The 27,364-nt window shown below is 46.8% G+C and overlaps 1 protein-coding gene across 1 annotated transcript in view; it reads left to right on the top strand.

Annotated features, from left to right (window-relative positions):
- LOC8024748 (voltage-dependent calcium channel type A subunit alpha-1) overlaps nucleotides 1-27,364 on the top strand; it is a 99,507-nt gene that overhangs the window by 64,185 nt on the left and 7,958 nt on the right. The window contains exons 28-39 of the mRNA XM_029991193.4: nucleotides 503-586; nucleotides 1,060-1,176; nucleotides 2,649-2,714; nucleotides 6,531-6,622; nucleotides 9,787-9,937; nucleotides 11,254-11,381; nucleotides 13,566-13,662; nucleotides 14,665-14,770; nucleotides 15,170-15,274; nucleotides 17,063-17,172; nucleotides 18,578-18,613; nucleotides 23,834-23,991. Of these exons, the coding sequence (XP_029847053.4) occupies nucleotides 503-586; nucleotides 1,060-1,176; nucleotides 2,649-2,714; nucleotides 6,531-6,622; nucleotides 9,787-9,937; nucleotides 11,254-11,381; nucleotides 13,566-13,662; nucleotides 14,665-14,770; nucleotides 15,170-15,274; nucleotides 17,063-17,172; nucleotides 18,578-18,613; nucleotides 23,834-23,991 (1,250 nt within the window). The remainder of the gene's footprint in view (nucleotides 1-502; nucleotides 587-1,059; nucleotides 1,177-2,648; nucleotides 2,715-6,530; nucleotides 6,623-9,786; nucleotides 9,938-11,253; nucleotides 11,382-13,565; nucleotides 13,663-14,664; nucleotides 14,771-15,169; nucleotides 15,275-17,062; nucleotides 17,173-18,577; nucleotides 18,614-23,833; nucleotides 23,992-27,364) is intronic.

Genomic DNA, 27,364 nt, shown 5'->3' with positions numbered 1-27,364 from the left:
AAAGTTTCCTTGATATGAAACTTGCCTAATAATTCTTATTTTCATTTTTTTAAGACTTTGATAGGCTAATCAATACTTTTAGACCATCCCAAGTACATTTTATGATAGCAATGAATCGAAATATCGCCAAGCAATAGTCATATTTAAAAATAAAAGCGCTAAAAATTATAATTGACCGCTAGACGTAGAAGTGTATTTTTAAGGAAAGTTGACCAAATTTTGTGTGGAAGAAGCAAAAACTAATTTAATTAAACTTGGTTGTTTCACTCACATTACTGAATGGCCAACGCAGACGCCTATTTTGTCAACTTTCGGAAATAGTTTGTGTTGTTGCTGTTGTTGTTGTTTTGCTGAAAAGAATTCGTTGTAAGTTACTTTTTTTTTTTTATTAGAGCAAGGAAAAGTTTATTTCCCTCTGCTGCATGCGTGCATGACAACCGCAGCCTTCTGTGAGTTCAGTGACTGACTCTTTGTCTCAAATTTTGCGACGTCTTTCAACCAGAATTTCTTCAAGAATCCATGGCACACCTTCGATTTCATCACTGTCATAGGCAGTATCATCGACGTTCTAGTAATGGAGACAGGAGTAAGTCCATGTTTGTTTACCACATGGTGTTGTTGTTATTTAACTAGCATTAATATCGGAAATCTAACAGTTTGGATATTTTTTTTTTGTAAACATATTTGAATTCTAATTCAAATAAACATGCTGTTAGTGTTGCTTTTTTGGTGTTTTTGTGTTTTTTGTTTTTGTTTTGGTTGAGGCTATTTTTGTTTATAAGCTAAGAAAGTGCGACTACAATATATTTCAGTATTCTGATACATATTATATATTCAGTACAATCATCTTTGAACCCCTTTTTCCCCTCTCATGCAATGGAGTCTTCAGGCTAAGCAGTCGACATCTCTGGTGTTGTCTGTGTAGCATGTTCAATGCAATCTGGATGACAGAGCATTATGATCTCATTGTTGATGGGGAAGCTTTATCTCTATCAGTCCAGCTTAGCATCAATCGAAAAAAGCCTAACTGCGAATGGGTTCGTGTGCTTTCTTTTTCAGCTAAATTTTTTCAGCGTCGGGTTTCTTCGGTTATTTCGAGCAGCCCGCCTCATCAAACTACTCAGGCAGGGTTACACAATACGAATTCTCCTCTGGACCTTTATTCAGTCTTTCAAAGTGAGTATACTTATTTTCCTTTCCCTTGGTCGCTCGAAAAAGCGTTTGCGTTGTTTTTTTATTAAAAATGTAACTGGTGCGTTGCGCAAGTACAATAAAGTAATGCTCATAAATATGATTTCTTTATATTCAGGGCAAAAAGATGTCAACTTGCCTTGATCATTTTGATAAACGCTGGGAGCACAGGGTGTGTCGTGTGTGTATTATGCCTGCGTTATGATTTGCTACGCTTGGTTGCCGGAAACATTGGGTGGTTTCGGATGTGCTGCAGACACGACACACACACTTGTGTTCACCAAGTCTATCATAATGATCGAGATCAATTTAAATTTATTCGGGAGTGGAGTGTGTCGTGATTTATGAGTACGTTTTCAATGAGAAGTTTTTCTGGATCTTTGGCGGGTGCGTGTAGGCTCTGAATTCTTAGGGCTCTTTAATTGCGAGAAACCCAATGTGGTAAGTGAAGAATCGCGATTGTAGGAGGTTTAACGTGACCTTTACGGCTATCAATAGACTTCTGTCTAAAGTTGTGACGTCATAAGCCCGCTGCGCAATCCCTTAGCACATTATTGATTACCCCGTGACGTCTTGAGTCTACTTGGGGAGCAACGCTTTTTATTCGGGTGCCAGCTGTGCGAGCCGATTGTCTCCTGCGGTTTAAATTTACTGACAGACAGTCGTCTGCAGATTAACAATGTTGTGCTTAGTAAAACACGCCGCCAACGGTCACCTGAGTACTACGCATTAATCTCCAAAGTATACTGGACTAAGCATCACCACGGACAGTCGCCTGCTACCGCAGGCGATCGTCGGCGGCAAGTCACACTTAGTCCAGTTGGTTCCGTTCTCTTTCATGTCCCGCTTGTGGCGCCGAGAAAATATATCTTATGGCAGAGCGCGCGGTTCTTCGGTTTCTGGTTTCGATTAATTTTTTATAGTTATGATTAAGCATGAATTATTACGAATAATTATCTATGTTATATCCTTTGGATGCTTATGCATTGCCTTCTCTCGGCTATGCAGCATTTGCAGCCGTGACCTACGCGTAACGCTTTTTCATCACACTTGAGTGTTACACTTTTCGCATGAAATCTAGCCGATAAACACATTCTGTGTTAAAAGCCGACGTTGAACCTGGGTTATCTGCAGGGAAGTTAATCCTCTTAGCACTCCCCCTCTCCTAAGCTGCGAGGGGAGCCAAGTTGGAGCAAGGGCGGAGGCGTGCCAAAGTTAAATCCGCCCTTAATTTAAAGTAAAAGTTAAATTTTTGACCTAGTATTACCATTAGGTTCTAGTGTGTGCGTATCAGACTACTCAATCAACACGTTGTATGGAGTCAATCGCAACGATATTTTATTGTATTTTAAGCACAAGTTCGGTGAGGGCGTGTTGCTGGGGAAAATCGTCTGTTAGATGTTACGCAGGACGCGAGTGTTTGGAGCGCTACCACACAAAAGCATTTTCTCTTCCAGGCCTTGCCTTACGTTTGCTTGCTCATAGCCATGCTATTCTTCATCTACGCCATCATCGGCATGCAGGTGAGTTGTATCTTCCCGTTTGTTTGTTTGTTCTTGATTAGTAAGCTAACTCTTTAAGATGTTTTTGTTTTAGTTTTTCACGTGGATTAGGCTTGTATCTCAAATAAGTCATACTTTGAATCACCTTGAAGCCTGTGCACATATTTTGACGGCTGAATAAAGAGCGAACGGGGAGGCCAGCGGGTGAAATATTTACATAATTAAACCTGGGACTGAGACAAGGAAGGAGGAAGGAGAGACGAAAAACTAAAAAGGTGGGTGTGCGTGTTCTTAATTTTACGTGGTTTCTTCCCCCTTCCTTGTCCAGGGTTGTTATGTTAACGTTTATGACCAGATGCGAATTCTATCGCCTTGCTTTCCGTAACGAGGAGCTAAAACGCGAAGCAAACGTAGGGGGTAACGACGAACATGCAAAGCTCTAGAGCAGCGCCAAAAGTGAATCTCAGTGTTAACTTTATGTTCAAGCTTATTACCCTAAAAAAATATTTTATTTACATCACACATGATAAGAGGAAGGGAGGGGGGTACAAATTTTGTTTCATCTTACCACAACAAACTTCAACTTCTCATTGTAAGGTTAAGGAAGATTATGTTGCATTTTCATTGGTAGTCGGCTGTTCGCTCTTTCGAAAAGTAACTTCGTGAGTACTCGTACTACCCAACCGCAACTCTAGTTCTATTCTCAGCTGAATGCCGCAGACGAGCATATTCGTGCGTTGATATTTGCACTGGCTATTAACATCAGTGAACAGCTTTGGGTTCGTGCCTTATCGCGTAGATTTTAAAAGAACTACCACTGGGCAGGATCTCACATATCTGTGAGGGCCTTTTAGACCTCCCTACCCAGGCTTGCCGCGTTCGCCGTTCACTCATTCTATATGGTAAAATCGGCTAGAGTGTGAACATTCGGTGTCACAGCTATGCATTCTGACTGACGTTTCTGTGCGCCTACAAGACCTTCCGGTGCTTTGAGCGCGCGGAGTGACAATACCCTGGGTAGGGATGTCCCGAACGTTCCTATGTTCGAGTTCGATGAGGTTCGACTTTTTAGAACCTAAAACTTAAAATTCGATACACATTCAATAAAAGATCGACTATTGTGCACATTTCCGTTAATCGAAAACAAACAAACAAAACAAATCAAACTTTCAATGTTCGCTTTTATATTGCGCGGACATTGGTCATTATCTTATACATCTTGAACGTACTATTCTATAACTAATTGTTTAAAAAAGAATTTTGCTTTCGAAAGTGGAAAACGTTGACTAAGTAGTCAAACCTCATCAAACCTTTTTAAAAGTCCCAAGGTTCGCCGAACCCGTCAAAACTTGAGATTCAACGCCGAACCTGGTATTCGACGCCGAACCTGGTATTCGACGCCGAACCTGGTATTCGACGCCGAACCTGGTATTCGACGCCGAACCTGAGATTCGACGCCGACCTGAGGTCCGACGCCGAACCTAAGATTCGATGCCGACCTGAGGTCCGACGCCGAACCTGAGGTCCGACGCCGAACCTGAGATTCGATTCCGATCCTGAGATTCGATGCCGATCCTGACATTCGACACCGAACCTGAGATTTGATGCTGAACCTTAAATTCGACAAAAGCTCTAAGGTCTAGCACCTTTAGTCTTCAGCCGACCAGAGATGTGCTGATCGAATCTGTTACAAAGATACACACGTAGGCCCCGAGTGGTGTATCCCTAAACCGTTTCCGTCCCTGCTCGCGTTCCCCTTCCATTCCCAGGTTTTCGGGAATATCGGGTTCGATCCCGATACTGAACTCAATCGCCACAACAACTTTCAGTCCTTCTTTCAGTCGTTAATACTCTTGTTTAGGTGAGTTGGGCAGCATGAGGAACCCCGTTTGCGAGGGTCTGCGCTAGATGTGCACAAGACGACCCTGAGACCCTGTGTCGGTCCTCCATCCTAGCGGTGGCGGTCGCCCGGGCCAGAAGGCGCTGTCGGACGCTAGCGTCGTGCCCTGGTGCGCCCCGAGTGCAGTGCCAGAGCCACCCCAGAGTCACTCCGTGAATTCATTATTTTGTTTTCCTTTTTTAAGCTTATGGGTCGGATAAGTCGGGTGCTTGCTAGATATACTTTTCCTTTGTTTTATAAACCCCAAGTATAACTTCAGAAGACGGTGGACATCGTGAAAGATTCACTTTTTCCCTGCCTTTGCTTGGCGTTATTGTTTTTATTCTCTTTACATTATCCATGCGCTCAGGCTAACCTCTCTGCCTTTCAATCATCATTTTACTCTCTCCCTTGAACTTATTGTCTTCCTGCAGAAGGTAAATGCCCTCTTCAAGTCTCTTTTTTTATTATATTTATATTTTCTTTTGCATAAAATCTTCCTTATAAGTTTCTCCCGCCAAACTCCTCTGAACGGAAAGTTCGTCCAGACAAACACGTCACCTGACAACTTGTGGAACAGTGACATTACGTGACCTTGCCACGTGATACCGCGACGTGACGTGGTCAGGTCTGCGCAATTCGTGTGACTTGCTTCTCATTGCAAAATGATCCACCTGAGCCCCCCCCCCCCCCTTCCAAAAAAAAAAAAAAAAAACTAATTATTTGTTAAAACATGTTACTGGTTGACTTTTCATGACTTACGGGGAACGCGATCGTGCCGAACGCGTCTTTCTGGCCCCCGGCGCATACTGCTCGGAGCACGGCAGTTAGCTGGACACCGCGTAGCAGCCGCGCCCGTAGGGAGATGCCCCCTCCTTAGAGTCAGTGTCCCCGGGTGGCGGAGCACGGCGCTTGCCATGGAAACCCCCCGACATGGGCCCCGGGCTGCATCGAACCGGACGGGACCCGGTTCCCTGGCTTCAACCCTAGCTCTGCTGGCCGTCCTTGTACCGGAGCCCCGTTAGGGTGGGCCCGACCTTAGGCTAGTGGCTGCCACGACCTCGTTCTTCATATGAAGGCTCACCTTCGGCCTCTGAAGAATCTCCCTTCTTACTCTTTCTGTCTTCCTCTCTACCTTTCTCTCTCTCTTTCTCTTTCTATCAACCTCAGTATCTGTCTTTCTCCCTTTCTAGATTTTTTTAATTGTTTTATATTTGCTTACTGTCCGTGACGGGCGGTCAATCGACTCTTCTGCGTTTTTTGACGACAAGCGGTCTTTGTATACACAGCGCCTAAGGACGCAAAGTCCCTCGCATAAAAAACGTATAAATATTTGGAAATGTTTGTAGTGTAGTGAAGATATTTTGACACGGGACAACCGGTGTCGTCAACGCATTAGTTCTTTATTGACCGCCCTCGCACGTTGCGCGCTCGCACCTGCGTAGAGGCGATTTCCGAGTTTGGCAAAGCCACCTCGAAGGAAACCCCTGTTCATTATCGGAAATTGTTACAACTTTTCTACTGAGACATGCGACAAGAGTCCTGCCCCCGCTTTAGAGTTCCAATCAAATAAGAGACGACTGTGACCGCTCGCCGATTCTTCAGTGGATCTGCTTACTCCACACTGGCAACCGCCCGACCGTTTTTGAAAGTTGCCGATTATTTTTGTTGATATACCCATTGAGGGACCAATGTCATAAACGTGACAGCTCTCGTTTTTCTAGGTGGTTTTGACCGCAAACTTTGGAATTTGCAAATCGCGGTTTCGCGCAGTGTTGACCCTTCGCCACGTAGAATGCCCTTCAATTCTGTATCCTGGGGCCCTAGACACCGTTCAAGCACTCTAGTGTCATGTTCTGTGCTCTAGGGCGTGGGGTCAGCACGCGCTGCGAGGCCGCGATGTTCTCCCTGTCCCCCGTAGAGCCTAACCTTTCCCCCATGCTCTCATTCCTGTCCAGGTGTTCGGAAATATATTGCTGGCATCTGACAGTCAAATAACCAGGCACAATAACTTCCGCACTTTCTTTCAAGGTCTAATGCTTCTCTTCAGGCAAGTTTTAATTCCAGCAACTGGCGAATCCGCTCTTCACGCTAAATCGAACGCGACAGCCATCTGTCCCTTGCATTTTGTATGCGTGTTTCTTTTTTTCCAGGCTCAAGTCCAAAACTTGGACTGAACTTTTTTTGTGCGTGCTTTCTTCTCCGTGGCCATCGTGTTTTTGTGCGCTTTTTTCAGTTTTCGCTTGTGTATTTTGACATAAATGTGTGCGTGTGTGCGCGTAATCGTTCGGCCCTGCTGGAAACGCGCACACATTCACACACACTCGCTGGCGGCAAAAAAAAAAAAAAAGCTTGCATGATTTTTTATATTGTTTTGTGGCCACTCCAAACAATTTTTTGGCACATACCAATCCTTCTGTCACCTATAACGATGCTTATCCATAAGCCAACAGCCTTGTTCCGGTATTTCTTAGACGACCAGTGTCGTACTTAATTATGAACTAGTTCCTACATAAAGGGACAACAATAAATTTTGGCCCTATAACACAAGCCAGAAATACTCGGTGTCTGCACATTAAAAAAATATATATATATATAAATCACAGAATATGCGTTTAGGTGGTGTAGGTCTCAATTTTCAGAGGAAGGAAGTTTGCCTTGTAATTTGACCAGGTAAAATCCACAACCTAAATTCACATTTTGTGGATGTTTAAGTTTTAAGTGTGCAGGCGCCGATACTGTGGTTCGTTTTACAGCGCCAGGATTTATTGTGAACACCTTATGGTAATAGAACAGCACGGGGTCTTTTAGGAAACCTGCGTTCAGCACGAGCTGTCATCCGTCAACAATATTCTGAAGTTGCGTAAGCCTCGATCGAACGTAGTAGTTTCTTGCTAGAGCAGGGCAATTAAGAATTTGCTGACGTTTTTATCCTGTCGACGACTAAATGTTTTACCGTAACGTGGGCTGTTGAGCGAGCGGATAGGCATCTACGCGGCTAGGCGCGAGAGACGCCTCGTTAAACATGCAGCACGAAATAAAACTTTGACGTTGGATCTCCGTCGGTAAAAGCGGAAAATGTAAAAACGGAACCCCGCTTCGTCCCTTCTCGAAGCGCGTCGCCGCCGACGCCGCCTTGCAGCCGCGCGAAAAGCAGCCGACCTTTTCGTCGACTCCACCTCTGCCGGAAGAAGTCCTCGCTCCGACTGATTTGAGGAATCCCGGAAACACAGTTAGGTTCTTTCCGTAGAAACTAGGCCGTGATGTCCCTTGACAGCCAGTAAGATTCGCCTTGGCTTCCTGGAGCCGTCTTTCACAACCCCTTTCTTCTACCCATTAGCCGTGTCCCTAGCTCTAGCCGATCCGGAGGGCTCAAGCCTCTCCATCGCCCCCTTTTCGTCTAGACATCTAGACAAACAACTCTCCTTAGCTGCGTAGTTTCGGAGCCGCACTTGCTTGCCCGTCGCTTCCTGCTTCCATATGAATTCAAGGTGGGCAGTAACCGGAACTGGTGGTGCTCGTAACAAAACTTCTTATTTTAATAACTTACATCTAAGGTTCAAATAGCGCGCAAGGCCGATCATTGCTAACAACGTAAGTTTATAACGTGAAAGCCACCATCAATGTCCCAGATCATGCGCTGGTAAACTACAGCTAATCTGGTTCAGTTGCGTTCTGGTATCAATGAAGAACCAACCAGCTCTTTCTTTTTGTTTTAATATTGCTGTCTTTGTTGTTTCTCCTAACCAAGTAATCATAGAGGCTAAAAGATCGCTGCTTTTTCAATGGACCAAATTTGAACCAGGATGCAGGAAGCGCCGGCCCGTGCCGTCGGCGGACACGAGCGCATCTCGTTTGCGGACCGGGCAGCCCATCTAGATAGGGGCTGGCAGAGACACGACACGGTATAGCAGTGCCGGGGTCAGTTCGTCCCTGCGTCGAGCCTCAACCGAGCCACATAGTAATCATCGCAAGCTTTGATTGAATTGTTCTTCCGCATACGACTTTGTTTTGATGGCTGGACATTTAAAGATAATACAAATGCGCATAAGATCTTCGTCATTACACTCAGTCTGTTAGGCCTTTGAGTTGTTCTAACGTCGAAAAATTTCCAGAAAAGCAAGGGCCTTGGAAAGTTAAGTCCGGTCAAAGATGACCTTCTCAATATACTTGGGCCATAAGCTTGCTCAGCCTGATTGCCTTTTCTTTCTGACATTGATATTTAAATTCGTCAGATGTCATACATTCAGAGCTAGATGTATGACATAAAGAGCTTATTGAGTGCTTACTATATTAAAATGGCACAGCTCGCGCCGAGTGTGTGACACCTACTTCTGCAGACTTCAGGAGCGTCAGAGGCTTCGACATTGTGGGGACGAGTTGGCCGCCGTCTTTAGACCATAGTCTCTAGACTCCGCTTCGTTTCTGTTGTCACCGTGGTGCTGTGCGCGCCATCGCTTCGTGGCTCTCCCGCTTGGCACGAACCGCTGCTCTCTCCAGCTGCTTCTGGAGCACACGCTTCTGGCACTCTGCTTCGCATGAACCCGTGCACACGCTGCTTCAGCTTCCCCGCTGCTTCACAACAACTCGCACTGTAGCAACGTCTCTTTCTCTGTCCGTCTTTTGTCTCAGTCTCACTTTGGGCGGCGGACAAGCATGTATTTTCTTCCTGCCGCTGTTTCGTAAAAACAAGTGTTGTTTTAAAGCGTAGCACACCCGCTTAGTCGGGGAACAAAATATAAAAGCAGAACTTTCCGGTGGTCAGATGCACGTAGGACTGACTAAGTTTGCTGACAGGAGATTGAAAGTGGGTGTTTGGTTAGTTTTTATAGACTTAGATGGATAGAATAAGCCAAGAAATGAAGACAGTTAGGAAAAGTAGAAGCAGTATCTTATAAACCACCAACGATTCTCATCCTGAATCATTTGAAATGGCTGACAGCTTTCGCACGAATGAGTTGTAAATGGTAAACATTGTGGTAGCGGTTAGAAGCCGTAATATCGTCTCGCACGTCAATTTTCTTGATCGTCTGGATTAACTATATGGATTCAGCTATCTTTAATAATCGCCGAATCCACGAAAGAATGAGTTTCATCATTCGAGGCGTAGCCTATTAGACCACTGGGTAGCATCTGACCATCGCAGAAGTTAGAGCGTTCTCCAGTTAGGCCTCGTCTGATGTCCTGTTGCCTCCTTCGCCGCGGTCCATCTAGGTGTGCGACGGGCGAAGCTTGGCAGGCCATAATGATGGCCTGCGTAAAGAACCGCCCCTGCGACCCGCTCTCCAGGAAGGAGAAACCCGAGTGCGGCAGCAATGTGGCCTACGCCTATTTCGTCAGCTTCATCTTCTTCTGCTCTTTTTTGGTGAGACGTCGTCCATACTATAGACGTCGATTTGGTCTAGACAGCTTGGCCGTCGCGATACTCCTACATCATACAAAGGACTCGCCGTTAGCTGCAGACATGATCACGGACTCATCTTCACACACGTCTTGGGCATTTTTCCTTTTTTCATATGTAGGCTTGGAGCATACCTGCAGACAGTTCTTGCATGATCAATGTGACCGTTTTACTATAAGGATGAAACACGCCTCAGACTCTAGGGAGTTTTAGGGAACCGTTTTTCCCTATCCAATATAGTACGATAGGCTCTCCGGTACGAACTGCGCATGCGCGAGTCTTCTGCGGTCGCGCATGCGCAGTTCGTACGGGAGGGCCCATTGTACCGTATCCGATGTGAAAAAACGGTTTCCTAAAACTCCCCACTAGCTGCAGACCGTATTTTGTATGATATATTAGCACCGTGACTGTGGTTTTTGAGATATGAAGATGCTGTTTCCCTTTGTAGAAGAGCAAATTAGCCAGCGCGGTACGACTGTTAACCCGCGGTCACTAATAATTTATATACATCACGCAGGAGGAGTTTCACGGTCGCATGACAGTTATGTGCATATTCAGGTCGAAACACTATCCAGCCTAGCCATCTTTTTCCCTAGTCAAATCTTCTGTTTTAAGGCTGGTTCGCGCTTTTGCGTTTGAAAATACCGAGTGTGTTATGACCTCTTGTAACCGCTGGCACACTTGCGTCAATTATAGAGTAGATTTGAAACACAGTATATATGTTCCGGTTTTACCCGTCCTTCCAGGTCTTCAAGTATTTTTCTTCCAGGTCTACCTTTTTTGCCGTATTTCACAAATACTTCCTACCTAGTTTAGATAGTTGTACCTAACCCAAATTGGAACATGAGTATAGCTAGACTGAATGTTTTGCGGTATTTTCGAAATAAAATTTACGCTTTGTTTGTGACAAATAATTTATCAACTTTTAACCTGGCAAAATTATTTAAAGCGCGCGATAAAATGATTATGCATAAAATTATATAAAAATGTATACGCAACTCAAGTGTTTCAAGGCTACCGTATTGATGGCACCAGTGTAGAACCGGCAGAAAAAGAAAACACTCAGTCAAACGCGAATGTATGAACCGGCCGTTTTGTGAGTGTGAACAAGGTCAGCATCACCATGCCGGCGGGTCACTGAGTGGTACTTTGAGTTGCATCACATGCTCAGTAATATTGTAGTAGAGTAGCCTTTTCATATAAATAACGGCTTCACTGATAGCCAGTAATAAGAGGCGGCAGAACCTCGTCCCAAACTTATACCGCTTTCGCTTTCCCAGATGCTCAACCTGTTCGTCGCCGTCATCATGGACAACTTCGACTATCTGACGCGCGACTCTTCCATCCTGGGTGCGCATCACCTGGACGAATTCATTCGAGTCTGGGCAGAGTACGACCCGAACGCCACGTGAGTCCCAGCCATGCGTTGCTTCAAATCGGCTCCGCCGACGCTGCGCCGCTGTGCAACTTGAGTTCCTTGTAGTGGCAGTCCTCGTCATGCACGAAAGTTGCGCGATCCTCTTGTCCAGAGGCTCTAAGTTGGACACTCGGCAAGAAAGTCAATAATCTCACCGAATTTTTTTTTTCCTAATGTCCAACTTTGAGCGCCAGACTGAAGCAGAGTTTCGTGTCTGTCCGTCCCATTTTGTCCGCTTGCTCAAGGGTTACTATGTATATCCTTATTATCATTTATAACTACTCTATTGTGACACTTGTGGTCTTCAAGGCTAATCGCCAATGTCGTCTAGCTGCTACCATACAGGGAACTACGGCAGGTCGCGTAGCGGACGTAATTTAAAAGTTGTGGTAATTACTGCTTTTGACATCGAGATTGTTTATACATACACCTGCGACTAATTTTGTTATACGCGGAACAGTCTCTGTTTCCTCTTTGGAGTCGAAATTCCTGTCTATACATACATCGCAGCGTTAAATCAACACAGCGCCGGCTTGAAATTTGCTTAGCACTTATGTAGCACCCTATCAACGATATATCACTATTATAGCGCAAAGTCGGCGCTGCACCAGCAAGATCAGCGCTATTTCTAGCACTGACTGATAGCGCTGAGATCGCGCAGTGGGGTATGTGTAAACAAGCCTTTACAGGCAGGAATTTAAAAAAGTAATTAAGTGACAGTAACGTTAAACCCGAAACGCAATTACAAACTGCGCCAACTCGAGGAACAAAAGCAAGCGCGGTGACGCACCTCTGTCGAGCAGCCCAATAATTACTGAGGTTTGCACATTAGTGACGCTTTTTGGTAACTTGAGAGCTATTTGCCTGAGGCAAGCTGTAATATTTCGACACCGCATAACTTTACTACACAGACTACGCAACACGCAAATCTCAGACGCGCCGCCTGGATTTTTGCTTTAGCGGTGGTGATAAGGTATCGAACTTTAAAACGTAAGGTTAGCTTATTCAATTCTTAGAAACGAGTTTTGAAAACGTCGTTCTCGGTGACAGGCTAAAAGACCCCTTTCCACCTTAGCAAAGCGAACGCTGGAGAGGAGGCGACCTCCTCTCCAGTGGTCGCTCTGCTAAAGTGAAAAGAGGTGGGAGGAGCTTCCACTTCCTTCTTGACCTGTCACCGACTGCAGATGTACAAAAACGTCTCACAAGTCTTGCCAGTATGATGAAACGGTGTTTGTGGTCGCCATTTTCTTATTAAAAATTAAAAAAACATCGTGTTTTTTTTTTGTTTTTTTGTTTTGAATGGCATAACGTGAAGTACTGATATTGGGTCATCATATTCCTCTAAATAGCGTTATATTCAAGTGGTGTGTGTGATCTCGCCACAACGGCTAGCTTATTCCTGCTGTGAAAAAAGAGCGCAGTTTGGTGTCTCGAGAAATATACAGCATAATATTTCACAGCTTGTGAGCTCTCCGCCATGTCTTCGCGCAACCAATGTTGATATCAGTCTTTCATTGTTGTTGTTGTTTTTAGAGCGCAGCTCTTAGGTGCCCTTTTCCGGATTTGGCAGCGTCGGCGTCGGTGTCGGCCTCGGCGTTGGCTTAACCACGCTAGATTTAGCGGAAACATTGACGTCACGTGACCTCAACACCAATTGAATTCCCCGCTAAATTGAACGGGGAATCGAATTGAGGTTGAGGTCATGTGATATCAATGTTCCCTCTAAATCTAGCGGAGAACCTGAATTTGTTCATGGGTGACGTGACACCAAGTCATGTGACGTAAATTTCCCATCTGAATTTAGCGGTGAAACTGAATTGGAGGAGGAGGGGATGGAGAAGGAGGAGGGAAGGAGGAGGAGGGGCACACCCTCCCCTCCGTCGCCTGCCCTTCTCAAGAGCCACGCTCTAATTCACATCACAAAAATTTGCAAACGTCTTTCATTATTTTTGTTGTTGTTTTTAGAACAGCACTGAATATCGCTGAAGGTTTTCTGCATTCTGTCCAAGGCTTTTGTGGAACGCCAGACTGTTGCTTTAGTTGCACTCTCGCCTCTGTAACACCAGCTGGACCTTGAGAGTAATAGAATAAATAAATAAATAAATGTACACCGAATTGTAAAGACGACCACCATGATACGGCCGTTTGGGTTTTGACTGCAGCCTTTTATTTCAGGGGGTACATTCACTACACCGAGATGTACGACATGCTTCGTAACATGGATCCTCCGCTGGGTTTCGGCAACAAGTGTCCTTACCGACTGGCATACAAGGTACGCCATCCTAAGATCGCCCGCTAAAAAAATCCACCAGGGCACTGCCTTTGTATGGTCTGGCTGTTTACGATTTTATGTGGACATGAAGTTGTTTGTAACCACCTCAAAAAGTTTGACTCTATTTCGTGAAATAGCGTTTTAAACACGCATGACCCTCTCCTTTGTAGTTCTTGGTTTATTGTTTCGTCCACCAAATACTACCACGAACATTACCGTCGGCTGTAGCCCAAGGCGTACTACAGTCTCTGACAGGATTAGAACGGCAGAGAAGTCTTTCAGTTGTCCTCCTTCCGGCGCGAGCTTCCTACCTTGAATGGCGCTTTGGCGTCTCTGGGCATAGCCTCCTATATACTGACAAAGCCTGGCAAATTGCCATGAGAAGCGGCCGCCGAAATATAAAAGGTGGAGCGGCAGACAACGGATGAGAAAAGAGCCACATGACTGGCGCCCCGCTGTGGCGAGACGCCGAAAGGCAGTTCTCCAGAACAAACAAGTGGGTTTCGGATCCTTGTCGCTGCAGAAGTTGTGCTCTGACGTCCAGGTTCCCGGAAAAAAGGCTTTGGCTTTTTGATGCTCTGTGCTACCAGATCCTCGCGCTCCAAATCTGCCACCGGGCACTCTATGGCTCCGGGGTTGAACTGCCAGGCTTTGGGAGTATAGAGGATGCTATGGTCTGGGGTTCCGAGCGAGAGGCCAAAGCATGGCTGAAGGCAACGAGCACGTGCTGGAGGCAGAGGATCCAAGAAACAAGCCCCGCAGTTTCCACTAAATGCACGAATCTGAAGTGCAATACACTGCAAAACTAGGGTTCTGGTAGGTCTCCCAAACAAAAATTACAAAATGGGTGTAAACAATTTAGAAGAACCCGAATGAGGCGTCTTCTACACTGCAGCAAAACCTATCTCTTCGTGAGGGGTTCTTATTTTCTTTTGCTTCGTTGAAGCTTATCTTTGAGTAGTGCACAGGTTGGAAGCTTATGTATTGCCCTGGTTGTTTCAGAAACTCATTCGAATGAACATGCCGGTTACAGAAGAAGGAAAAGTGAATTTTACCACCACGTTATTCGCTCTCATCAGAGAAAATCTGAGTATCAAAATGAGACCAGGTGAGTGAACCGAATAAACAGTGTCCCTCGTGCGGTAATCCTTCTTTTAGCAGTAGTCACGTTACGACAGTTGGAGCAACCTTCTGCCACAAAGGGCTGACTGAGGGTGGTCACTGTGAGAACACCGGATACTAGGAAAGACCGTGAAGTCACGCAAATGGAAAACTATCGCAACTCAAACGGCCCGCATTTAATCCTCTTTGCTCCGTTTGACATTCCGGCCGCCAGGTCACGCTAATTTTTTTGTCGCACACTCGGATAGGTAGTATAGCTTCCCCGCTTCTCTCCTTTGCATATTTTCCGCTCGGCGGCGTCGCGTACTCGGAGTTGCGGACAGGACCTTGTATTTCCAGCGGGAGTTGAACGCGCGTTAAAAACTGCACACCGCTCGCTTTGCAGCGGAGGAGATGGACCAAGCCGACAAGGAACTGAAGGAAACCATCCGGAAGCTGTGGCCGCTGCATGCCCGCAAGGTCACGGACAAGTTCATGCCTCCAGACTCCGGTGAGGGCATCAGTCCAACGGTCCAACCCTTTTTTTTCTTTTTCTTTTCTTTTCCTGTGTGATTTTATTTTTGCGACCTGGTATCTTTGTCAGAGCCGTACCGGTTTGCCTCATAGTATAAAGCCGCACTTACACTGCTCATAGATTGCACAAAAGACACGATGTTGGCTGCATACACAATTACAAAATCATTCATACAGTTGTGTGCTTGGAACAATGTCGGCAGACAGTGTTTCTGTGGCCAATATGACCGTCACGGCGTCATCCTAAGCGGAGAGCAAGTCGTCTGCTTCTTGCGCAGGATTTGCGGTGACGTCAGAACGACGCTGAGCTCTGATTGGCTTTGAATGAAAGGATAGTGGATATACTTCAACGCTAGACGCATTGAGGCCTACCCACTATTTTTTTTTTTTCAGTCAGCCAATAAGAGCTCGGCGTTCTGACATCATCGCAACCCTTGCACACAAAAAAACACACACACACGAACTTGCGCTCCGCGTAAAGGCCCTGTCACACTGAGGCAACATGACGGCAACAGCAACACAGCACGTTGTCCAACAGGCGGGCAACCTGTTGATCGCTCCCCATGTTGTCCGACAAACCTGTCACATCGCGGCAACAGCACGGCAACATGGACGACAACTAGAATGTTGCCTCGGTATGACAGCTTTCGGCAACAAAAACAGCAGCAACTTGTGTTGGACAACGTGTGTTGCCCTGATCGCTGGCTGAGCGAATTCCGGGCCGGCAACACGACTGCACCATCCTAGCTACGGATTGGCTCTGGTGGCTTGTAGAGTCCTTTAAGCGGTCCAACGTAAGGCAAAACAAAGTATAAACGTTTACGCCTCCGCGCTGACTTGCCGGCGTCAGGTCGTGTTGCACATAGGTGTGAAATATTTTTTTTAATTATAGAGTTGTCTCTCTGTCACTACCGTTTGTTTAGTGAAAACTACGCCGCTGATATCACCAACGCGAATATTTATTTGACTTTGCGCCACCACCCGCAATAAGGCGCGGCTCACATTTTATTACTCTGAAACCTTCACCAATAAGCCGAAACCGCCACGTGAAATTACGGTTCAGTTCCGGTTCGGGTTCAAATATCAAATGTTTAATTTCGGTTACAAACTTGTTACTGCTCGATCAAAAATAAAGGTTTTGCTCCGGTTTTCGGTTCGGGTTCGGTTTGGCACTCTGAATTATATTAGTCAAAACCATTTCAATCTGAAGCCTGTCATGCGTTCTGTCAAATGCGAAAAGCCTTCGTTGATTTGAAAATTATTTTTACGTCATCCGCTGTCACTGTGACCGAATCGGTTGACGTGCACGCTCAATGCCGTCATCAGTCGTGAACGTGGATGGGCGTCAGACTTCTTCTTTATGGGTGACACATGTGCGTCCTTCTTTGAATATCTGTATCAATTCAAACATATACTCTTATTTTTTTGCGACAAAGCACTTTCTTCGCACTGCGCACAAAGTCTTCGATAAATATTGGCACCATACTCACCCTCAGACCACAAAAACAATGGCTCCCCCACTCGTGCAAATCATAAGTGGGGTGGCCGTTGTCTCTCGCCCCTCGGTCCCAACTGAACTGACTTAACACGTTCAAACCTGCACAGCATGTGACTAGAGAAACCGCGGCCTCGTACCGAAAGCGCTGATAGGGGAATGCTGCCAACAGAAGTTTTAAGGCATCCGGACAGCGGGTTATTTTTTATCACCCTCGTACTATCCTATTTAAATGAAAAGCATCACTGAATTACAGATTATCATTTGCAGAACTCCAAGAACACAAGCTCACAGTAGGAAAAATCTACGGTGGCCTGCTGATTCTCGAAAACTGGAGGACCACAAGATTTGGTCAAGCTCCCGGAGCTGGAAGTCTGACGGTTAGTGGACATTGAGAAACGCTCTAGAAGAATGACTGAATTTACTACTTGCACATTGTGGGGGACTGAGGCCTGAGAAACTGCGTACGAAATTACTTTTTTTTTTTTTTTGCAGAGCTTAAATTTTTTTTTTCTCCCATATCATCTTCGGTATGTAGGACTCTAGCAAGATTTATTATCCAGCGTATAGACATAATTTGTCTATTCGGGAATCGTGTTTGGCGCTACGCAGCTTAGTAATGTTAATAAGCTAAGACATATTTATGTTGTTTTTTTTATCTATGTGGGTATGAATCATTCTGGCCGTCGTGATATTTCTCGCATAACCTCACCTTTCCATACAGCGGATATAGAAGTTTCTACACTGTATGCTCCTAGTAGTCTGATTCGTTCTTTGTTGGGAGGATGGAAGAAGATCACATTACCCTAAACCCTGTAAGCGAAATTCTTCGCAATAAAATTCACTAGGTTTCCTTGTGACACCCCCAAACATAGAATAAATAATAGTAAAACTGTGCTGATTTCTCAATAAAGCATACTTTGAAAAGAAATTAAAAAAAAAATACATACGTTTGGAGCTGCTTAGAACCCTATATGTAAAACTCCAAAACCAACCGAAATCTACATGTTTACAAACGACAGACAGAATGACAAAGTGGGCATCGCAAGCGCACGCGATCCCCGAGTATGAAAAAGGCAACTAGTGTCCACTTCGTCATCCCTCCTGCCGTCTGTAATATACCGGACACTAGGAGACACGAGGTGGTTACGAGGGTGCCGACAAAGCGAGGCCGTCATAGGGTCAACTGCTGGCAAGGGCACTTTCTTCTGGAGTAGGCAGGCTTTTGGGCACCTCTTCGGAACTAGGCAGGTTCTCCGGCATCTCTTGAGGAGTGGGCAGGTTCTTTAGAACATCTACAGTATTCAGGCTCTTGGGCACCTTTTCTGGAGTAAGCAGGCTCTTGGGCACCTCTTCTGGAGTAGGCAGGCACCAGGCACGTGAAGACCTCTGGCCTGAATCGCTGCTGGGTTCTGGCACCTGGCGAAGCTCTGGGAAGGGCTCCAGGGATTTGTTTCTCTTTCTCCCTCTCTCTCTTTCTCTCTTTCTTTTCTTCTATGTACGTCGCAGGGGCGCGCACGTGCACGTAGGTTGGTGCGCCGCCAGCGGTGGCTGCGGCCGTCTCTCTCTATCTCTCTCTCTTTCTCTAGGAAGGCCAGCCTAAGTGTCTGCCCGAACGTGACAGCTCGTGTGATCTCCTGTCGTGGTGACCGCTTTTGCTTGCGTTTGCTGCTGCTTCGTTGTTGCCTTGCGTGTGTTACCTGTGCGTTACACGTTTTGGTTCCTTTGTTTGTAATATTTTTTGGTGGTAGATCAATGTTGGCTCTCTGTGTTTCTTGTTTGCAGGAAAAGGCGAGTCCGCCATCGCCACCAGATTCTCCGGTAGTATAGATATTGTTGTTCTACCTTCCTCATCCCCGACACACACACGTGCCTCTTCCCCAACGAACACCTCATCACGTGACCCTCGTCCCTCTGCCCACCCGACCACTCCCTCTTCCGGTGCTTCTATTGCCTCTCTCTTCTTTCACCTGGTTTTCGTTTCTTGGCGGTGTGTCTTATCGAAGGGCGCTACCTTAGAAGCTGCACTAGCCGCACAGAGCGGTGGCCGTGAGCGCCGCCCACGCACCTAGTTAGTTAGCGTAGCTGAGGTCTAGAGGAACTAGCCTTGCCTTGCCATGTAGACCCTGCTCTCCCAATATTTGCAAACCAGCAACGTAATGATCGTGAGCAAGGTAGCTCACCTCCTAAATTTGCTTCGCACCCATCAAAAACATAAGAAAAAAAATGCATCAAAGTTCAATGTAATACGTTCTTTACTGATTGTAACTAAAGCTATAGATGATTATGACGTCTCTTGAGTCACAAGGTTATCACCTGAAGGCTTCCCTGCGATCATACTTTCCAATCCTCTAGAAAACGGTTCATTGTTTCTAACAAGACAGTAAGAAAAAAAAGCTACATATTTTTGTGCGATTAAGGCAATCTAGCGGTGCGAGTTTGTTACTTTGAGAAGAGAATTAAAAGCCCGCCAAACCCAACACCTGGAATAGCAACTTCCAGAGGGAGATTCAAGATAATGGCGTCATGACATAGGTCTTAGGGGTTGCGCAAAGTTTGACAGAGCAGAACTTGTCATACTCTGACGACGGTTGCTACGTTTACGGTTCGACGAACGTTGGGAGAGAATGGTAAAAATGATAGTGCATTTGCCAATCTTTATGAACTTGTTGCATTGGGTACTGTTTCGCATTATTCGATTCAGGCGAAAAAATTGCTGCGGCGGAGGCAGACAACTGCACAAAAAGTGCGCAGTCCACTCATGCGCCCCAAAATATTAGGCTTACCTCCATGTGCTGCCTCGGTTGCAGGGGCACTTTACGGTTTCCCAAAGTCGTGCAAAATCTTGCTCGGTATGCGGATGTTCCACCTAATTTGGTCAACCATTTTAATTCCCTTCTCGAGTTCATCAGCCGGTTGCGAGTGTAGGCTAGCTCCTCAAATGCGAGAGCTACGTTATTTAAGTGTCAAAATTTAAGAACATCTTCGTTGAATCTGGAGAAGGGTTTGGTTCAAACAGGGGAAAGGGTATGCACAACGTCACGCGACAGCGACGTTGCGCTGCGGGTGAGGGGGCGCGAACCGACAGTGCGCCCGGGCCCGCGCCCGCGCCCGGGGCCCCATGTGCCCGGGCACACCGCCGTCGGTCTGGACCCGGGGTCCGCAACGGGGCGGGGCCGGACCCGTGCGCGCCACAAGGGACGGCCGTTGGCTGAAGCGAGCGACAAGCCAGGGCATGCTCCTTCGTAGTAGTCTTAGCCGCCATCGCGGACCGACCTAGACGCTCTGCCCTCCGGCAGTCGGTACTAGTGGTGCATTTGCATGCCTTTGCCACTGTAGCCAGTTGTGAGGAATGCTTGCATCCCCCTTTCTTAGTGGCTTGCCTTTTTTTTTTCTCTCTAGCGCCGCTCTTCCTCTCGGCGGGGCTCTTTCTCTCTATTTCTCTCTCTATCTCTTTCTATGCTTCTACACCCGCGAGCCTTTCCCGGGCGTGCCCCGAGGGGCTTGTTCGGGCCCCGGCGGGTTGACCGCCGCCGCAATGCTTTCGGGCTGTTCGCCTCGCTTTGCTACGAGGTCACCTAACCGCATCTTTTCCCCGTTGCAGTGCAGCCAAGTTCCCGACGGCCGCGGTCGACCCGAGCTTCTCGGAGAAGCGCGCGCGCACGCGCGGAGAGTTCGTCCCGGTGTTTTGCCAAGGGAGGCTACTCAAAAGCTACAGGAAACAGAGAATCTTATCTCGCGTAATCTATGGTTGCCACTAGAGTGCCTTCATGTGCGCCCTAGTTGCCACTATTTAGACGGCCCCCCTCTAAAATGTACGGAATTCCCCACGCTGCTCATATCGGTTTGTTCTTTATTCAAACTTTAAAAATTACCGACAAAAGTATGGCGTGCCAATCGATGCTTGACTGTTAATTACTGTGTGCCTTTAAGTAAAAAATGTACCTAAAAAAAAAAAAGAAGAACAGCGCGGGAAATTGATTTTTAGTCCTTTACGCACATTCCACAGAATCTTCGTAACTTGTATAGTGGTAATTTATTGTCTTTTGCATTAATTTCTGCGGGCGCCCCGAGTGATCCCAAACTTAACTCGTTCTGGCAGAAAAACCCTCGCGTAATAATGGTGGGGGGCGAACTCTCCGCCAGGCGCGCGCGCGCGCTCACGCTCTTTTTTTACTGCACTTGTGTTTTCTCTCTCCATCACTCTGTCTAACTTAACAGAACGCGCAGCACATGTACCGCTGACACGTCCAATGGTGCACACAATACGAGGCGTTCACGTTTCACGGGCGACGACAGGGCCTCTTTTCCGAGCGGCTCACTTTCAAATGCGAGCTCTCTGCTTTTGACCGCACCTCGGGCGTTTCCGTCGCACTCTACGACAAATGTTTGTGCGACCCCGAGGCACCGCGCAAGGTGGAGTGCACGCGCTGGAAGCGGGACGGCTGGAAAACACTCGTTATTATTTTACCCTGTGACCTCTAAACCGACCAGACTAACTAGTCGTGTCGAAAATATACCAAATTGTGAAGTGATCTCGCAGAACAAAGCTCGCATTAAATCGCGTTCACAAAAGATCTCAAATCTGAAAGCATATACTTTATATACATCTGGTGATATCATTAAATTTCACCTAAAAAATTAGAGAAAAAAAAAGCATTTATCGGTTTTGGTTAATTTTATTCTAAATGCAGCATTACTTTGCTTTCATTCTGTTCGATATTTCTGGTCTTGTGCACGACGTTTCTTTCCAAAACTGAGTTTTAGCCTGATAGTTTTCGTGCAAAACTGTGTCGCTGCTATGTTTTTAAGCGTTTCCGTGTTTATGAGCCTGGCTTCCTTCTGCGGGATCGCTTGGTGTGCACCTGAATCCTAAAAAGTATCGGCTTGTGCGTGACTCGGACACATATAAGAAAGACGCGACAAACACCTTTGCACAGTCCTAAATGTTAAATTGACAACAGATATGTTTTATTTTATTGTTTCCCAAATTAAGAAGCCCACAAATTTGCATACAAGTTTTTTTTTTCTTTTTTTCTTTTTTTATTGAGAGCATAACACAAACGCGCTGCCTCTGATGCTCGAGCAACTCGCCTGACTAAAAATACCCCTTTTCCTCCCGGTAATTTTTTTTTTTAATGAAAAATATTTGTGAGTTAAATTTTCGTTCATCGGCTCATTAGCAAAAGTAAAGTTCTTATCTCACTGAACATTACTTTATAATGAGACGAAATTTTAGGACACTTTTTTGTTGTGCCATATTCGGATGCACTGACAGGAAGCAAATACTAAAATATTTCTGTATTTCAAGTTATCATATTGTTTAATTGCGGTGTTTTTTAGGCGATTTGAAACGTGGTAATGAGAGCCAAGTCGCATATGATAGCTGTCAATGTTAGGTCGGGGCTTTCTGGTTAGAAATTGTATTTCTAGTATTCTGCAAACCTGTGCGCGTACCTGTTTTAAACTGGCATAATTTCACACTCTTCCTTCAAGCTCACTGTTCGACCTCTAGTGCATTCCAATTATAATGTTGCTCATAATACTTGGTTGCGTAATATATGGGGTACTGACAATTGTACTAGAGGTCGCTGTAGAGGAGCGGCTATTACTGAGTTTCAGCACTGCGCGAGGCTGTCATAAGGTCAAAAATCACTCTTGGTGTCTGAAGATTAAGTGGTAAGGAAGCCCCAAACATGTAACGTTCGCCCGCAATAACATAAAAGAAGTTGCCACGGAGGATTTGCTCTTGCGTTCCCAAGAGTGTTTTGCGTCTGCGGTGGACAGGACGTTTCTTTCAGGAGACGAACTACTCGCCAGACTGGAGCTCAGAGCTTGGGGGAATTTATCGAGCCATTCTTTATACATACATTACAGCGGAGCTGTTAAGGGCTAGTTTCCCCAGTATCGTGTCCGTGGGCAAACAGATCTCGACACAAAACTCTGGACAGCTACCACCATCTATTAGCGACGGCGGCAACCTTTCCACCCTTTCAGTCTGGTTTGCCAACTTGCGTCCGGCAATTACTTAATTCCCACCATAGTACAGCTTCGCTGGTCTTCCTTTTTTACCAGAATGGAACGGCTGAAAGATTTTTTTAAAGTTTTATGGTAATTGCAGTTTTAATTCGGCAAAAAAAACAGGGTATTTTTATTTGTTTGTATACTTTATTGTGTGTTAAAAATATAGATCTGGAAACTGCAAAGATCGCCAAGAAGAATATAAATCAGTGGATACATCATTGACATGCAGATAAATCGAAGCCCTTTTAATAAGACAATAACTTCCACCGCCTAGGCGAACATTTGCAAAAAGACTGCTTGGTGGCTACATAACGCCATCTGGTACAAGATGTAAACTGTTGCTGTTTTACTTCTGGACTGTAACAATCCTTGTCTGCAGTCTCCTCTATGCAACCAGATGCGGGCGTCTTCCACCCCGCGGGTAGTCAAGAAAAAAAGAAAATGCTCACGGTAAGGGGCAGCGAAACCCGCCGAGGACTGGTGGCTCATGGGGAAGGCCTCATGGTGGCAAACAGAAAGATACCGCCCCCCAGTGAGCCAATCGGAGCGTAGGAGTGAGGCACGTGGCACCTATTGTTGGAGTGCAATCCTCCTGCAGGAAGCCGTCACGTGCTTCCCTTTGCCTCTCTGGCTCTCCGAGTGCTCCTAGCGATCGCTCTTTGCCGAGTTATGCTCAGACGACAAATAGATACGTGAATGGGAAAGGACGCGATTGCGGTAACTGGCTATCGAAATATCATCCGCTGTTCAATCTTCGTAATTCTCTGCAAGAAAACACGCCGTTCAGCTCCCACAAAACGCGCTACGGACAGCTGAGAACGACGCGAACCGCCGCACCGCACGCCGCACGTGGGAACGCAACAGCTTACCGGACCGCGTCGGGCGCGTTGCTCGAGCACCACCGGGGGAGGTGAAGGCCCAGGATAAGGCTAGTTCCTGTCGCGCGTCGGGGAAGTGCTGTGCTGGGGGCGGCAGCGTGACGTGTGTGTCGGGTGGTGGCGCCTCGTGGCGGCGCAGCGCCCTTCCCTGCTGCGCCGCCTGATGGGCGCCGTGCGCAACTCCAACACCCGGGCGAGCCACGGCAGCTTGAACCAGGAGGAGGGACACCTGGACGACGCCGACGGACACCTGCAGGCGCCGTCCAGGCACGGGTCGCTGCACAGGTCCAGCCTGAGGTGAGAAACCCTTAGCAATAGAAAACGCACAAAGGCGGCAAGCACCATGACTCTGCACTTTTAGCGCTGCTTGATTAAATCCATCGGGTGGAAACGTTGGCTGCGGTCGAACCTATGGAGGAGCTGAGTATAGAGAGCCTATATTTACGAGAAGGAGCAATTCAAACCGTGGGAATCGCTTGCAATGGAATGGCGGATGCTTCCCGCGGATTTTGGTCGAAGGGGGTGTATGATGGCCAAGTGTGTTAGCGTACCCCAGCTCGGAGCTCGTGGAAGGGCAAGAGCTCGCGCTGCAGGCCCAGAGACCCTAGCTTGTTTCGATCTGGAGAAGCATCGTACAAGCGTGTAGTCGTGTATCATTACGGGCACGTCGAATATCTCGTGCTGTAGCGAGCGGTCTGAAATGGCAACATGTCTTCTCATCGACAGCGTAAACCAGCATCGCCATACCTCAAAGGCAGACGAACATTACGAGCCTACCGACTCATTCCTGTTTTTTCTTTGTTTTTTCTTTTGTTTTCGCAAGTGCGCATGCTTTGCGTTGTAACGTGGCGAGGAGGAAAGAGAGCGTGGAGGAAAAGACGCTTGCAGACGATCCAAAATTTTTTGGCACATCCTCACAGCTCATATTACCAAACGCGGTGTTCAAAACCACGTAATCTCAATTGCACAGTGCAAAGACTTTGAAACATAGACACGCCAAGTCGGCTACCCGGCTGGTGGCCAAAACGAGGCCACTTTGGAACGTTCACTGGGTGTCACTTTTGGCGCAAACCCGATATCGACAGCTTCTTCATTTTTTATTGTTTTATTTCGGAAGTTTATCGTCGGTAACGTACTTTTTACCGCTTAGGTTGGATTCCTAAGTGAGCATTTTCTACCGTCAGAGCGGTTTTGACGACAGCCTTAAGGCCGGAGTCCCACCACTCTTGCGTTATTCAAATGTCACGGTGTTCGCTGTAGTCACGATGACTGAATGATCTCTGGACACGCCGCAAGCATGTTCAATTCATGTTGACATCATACATAGGTATGTTTTGAACGTGTCTACGGGCAGTTTTTGGATGACCAACGAAACAACGGTCATACGAGAAGGAAACGCGCCTCATAGTGTCTGTAGACTTTCTTTTGTATGACGCTTTAACAGTGCGAAAGTGGCTTTAAACTTAAAAAGGAACATTTAAAAAAAAAACGGTAAACGCTAGTGCCCGTTAGCTGCGTCGTGCAGGGTACAACCAGGCCCCAATGAAATGCGAGCGGCTGAGAGCGTGGCTTTTTTTTTTTTATATTTGCTAAGCCACTCGGAGGGCACCTGGGACTTATACCCTATGCGTCCTATAAGCCTATATTTGAGAGAGGGAGCGGTTCATACCATGAAGAGCGTTTGCAATCTAATGGCCGACACCTCCGGCTCGGATTGAACGCTCTTGCACATGCGTGCGTCGCAGTGCTGAGTATAGCGCCAGGCTGGGCCAACGGACCTACACTGCTGCGTCCTGCTATCAGTCAAGGAAAAACAAGTGTGAGGAATTTCTCCCGACACAGCGCCGTAAGCTGGTTTCATCTTACGAAAACTGACAGCTCAGCAACGCTACACTGCCGTGTCGTTGCTCGTGCAACTTTTCGAAACTTTCGACTGCCTCTTAGAGTAAAGTAGTATTAATGCGTTAGCATAAGTACCCACATGACAGGAAAAAGCTCACAAAGACCGTCTGTGGACAGAACGGTGGAGAGGGAAGCGCGCCGCGCAAAGAGGAGGGGAATAGGGAAGGACAAAGGCGAGAGGGAGAGAGTCGGACGTCACGGGCCGGAAGCAAATGCGCGCGCGGATGCTGGAAAGAGTCTGAACTTCCATGTGTGCGGAGCTCGTATGCCCTGGTTTGTGCCACAATATAGAGTGTGAATTAAGTACTAATCGAAGTGGGCGGCAGAAAAATCGAAGGAAGATCTATTGGTGAATCCTTAAGGAATGCGATAGCATGACACTTGGAAAACGCCACACACGTGCCCTTTTCAGAAACGCCAACACTCACCTTTGCCGAAACCAAAAAATGGGCATAAAAAATGGAAGCAAACGAGAAAGCCAAAATGGGAAGGTTAAGGGGTCAGTGTTACCCTTTCTTAAAAAGAACGTCTGTGACGTTTTCCAAGGTTCTTTGTAACGCAATCCCCAAAGATCCACCAATGGAGCTTTTCAATTCAGTCTTTGTATTGTGGGAACCACGTGTTCCCCGCATGCCTATCTAGGCCAAGCTCAGGCAGGTCGTGGGGCGTCGCCACGTCGGAGCGCGTCCCTGATGCGAGGCGAGGCCTTATTCCCTTGCGGACGGCTCTTCCTCGCCCTTCTCGGGTGATCTGCCAAGGGCACACCCTTCGGGATCTTGGTACTTGGACGCGTCCGCCCCACCAGGGAGCCAACCTACATCCGACCACCCCGGGCGCATCCATTCCCGCAGGCTATATAAGACGGCTAAAATCAACGGCCAGGAGCAACTCCCGCTGGGGGAGGCTCTGCTTGACGGAGCCTTCCTTTCCTGCTTTGACCCGTCCCCTTCCATGATACTGTCAATAGCGGCAGCACGGACTCCGAGTGGTGAGGCTGTCGAAAGAGAGAGCGCCGTTATCTGGGACTTTGTTGGCCCTCGGGCAAACGTGTGGCATGTTGGTCAGTAAACACATTACTATCCGGACCCAAGGAACCTACTGTGTTTCTACGTGGTACCCCCAAAGGGGAAACCCACAGTATCGAACACGATAAGCGTTCGGAAGCACGCGATGTTTCTCGTTCGTAGTTCGTTCGAGCGAGCTCGTTGGCTCCGTTGAGTGCGCTTCTCACCAGGAACTCAAAAAATGTGCAGAGAAGCTACACTCTTTGCGTCTAGGGACACCGAAAGAATAAGACAGGTGGGACGAGGGACGACGTAGAGGGGATCGATTATTAACCTTAATAAGGTATAACTTGGCTGCGCGTATGTTTGATATTTATGCTTAGTGCGTTCCTCTATACGATTAGGCCCAACTACTCGAGGGCACAGTCAACGAAAACTAAAAACGAAGGAAACTTTGCGCTGGAATGAAGGCTTGAGAGTAAGCTCATTGATGACAACTGGATTTGCTAAATGCATATTTGTCGTCCACATGCTGATTTTACTGAATTTCTAATGCTTCGTGTAAAACGCCATTGATGTGAGGAATTAAATTACCTTTCTAGTTTCATTACGTTTTGAGCTGGATGCTAAACATTAGTTGCCCGGAACTTGAAAGGCCAATGATGCACTCACCTGAAGTATTTGCACTGAAATGATTTAGAATAAAGTAGACACTTGTGCACCAATGCCTTTCATTGTTTCTTCAGAATGCACATTTGGCTACA

This window comes from Ixodes scapularis, unplaced genomic scaffold (genome assembly GCF_016920785.2).
Source record: "Ixodes scapularis isolate PalLabHiFi unplaced genomic scaffold, ASM1692078v2 PGA_scaffold3__209_contigs__length_174095766, whole genome shotgun sequence".
Taxonomy (NCBI): Eukaryota; Metazoa; Arthropoda; class Arachnida; order Ixodida; family Ixodidae; genus Ixodes; species Ixodes scapularis.
This window is presented reverse-complemented; position numbering and strand designations above follow the sequence as displayed.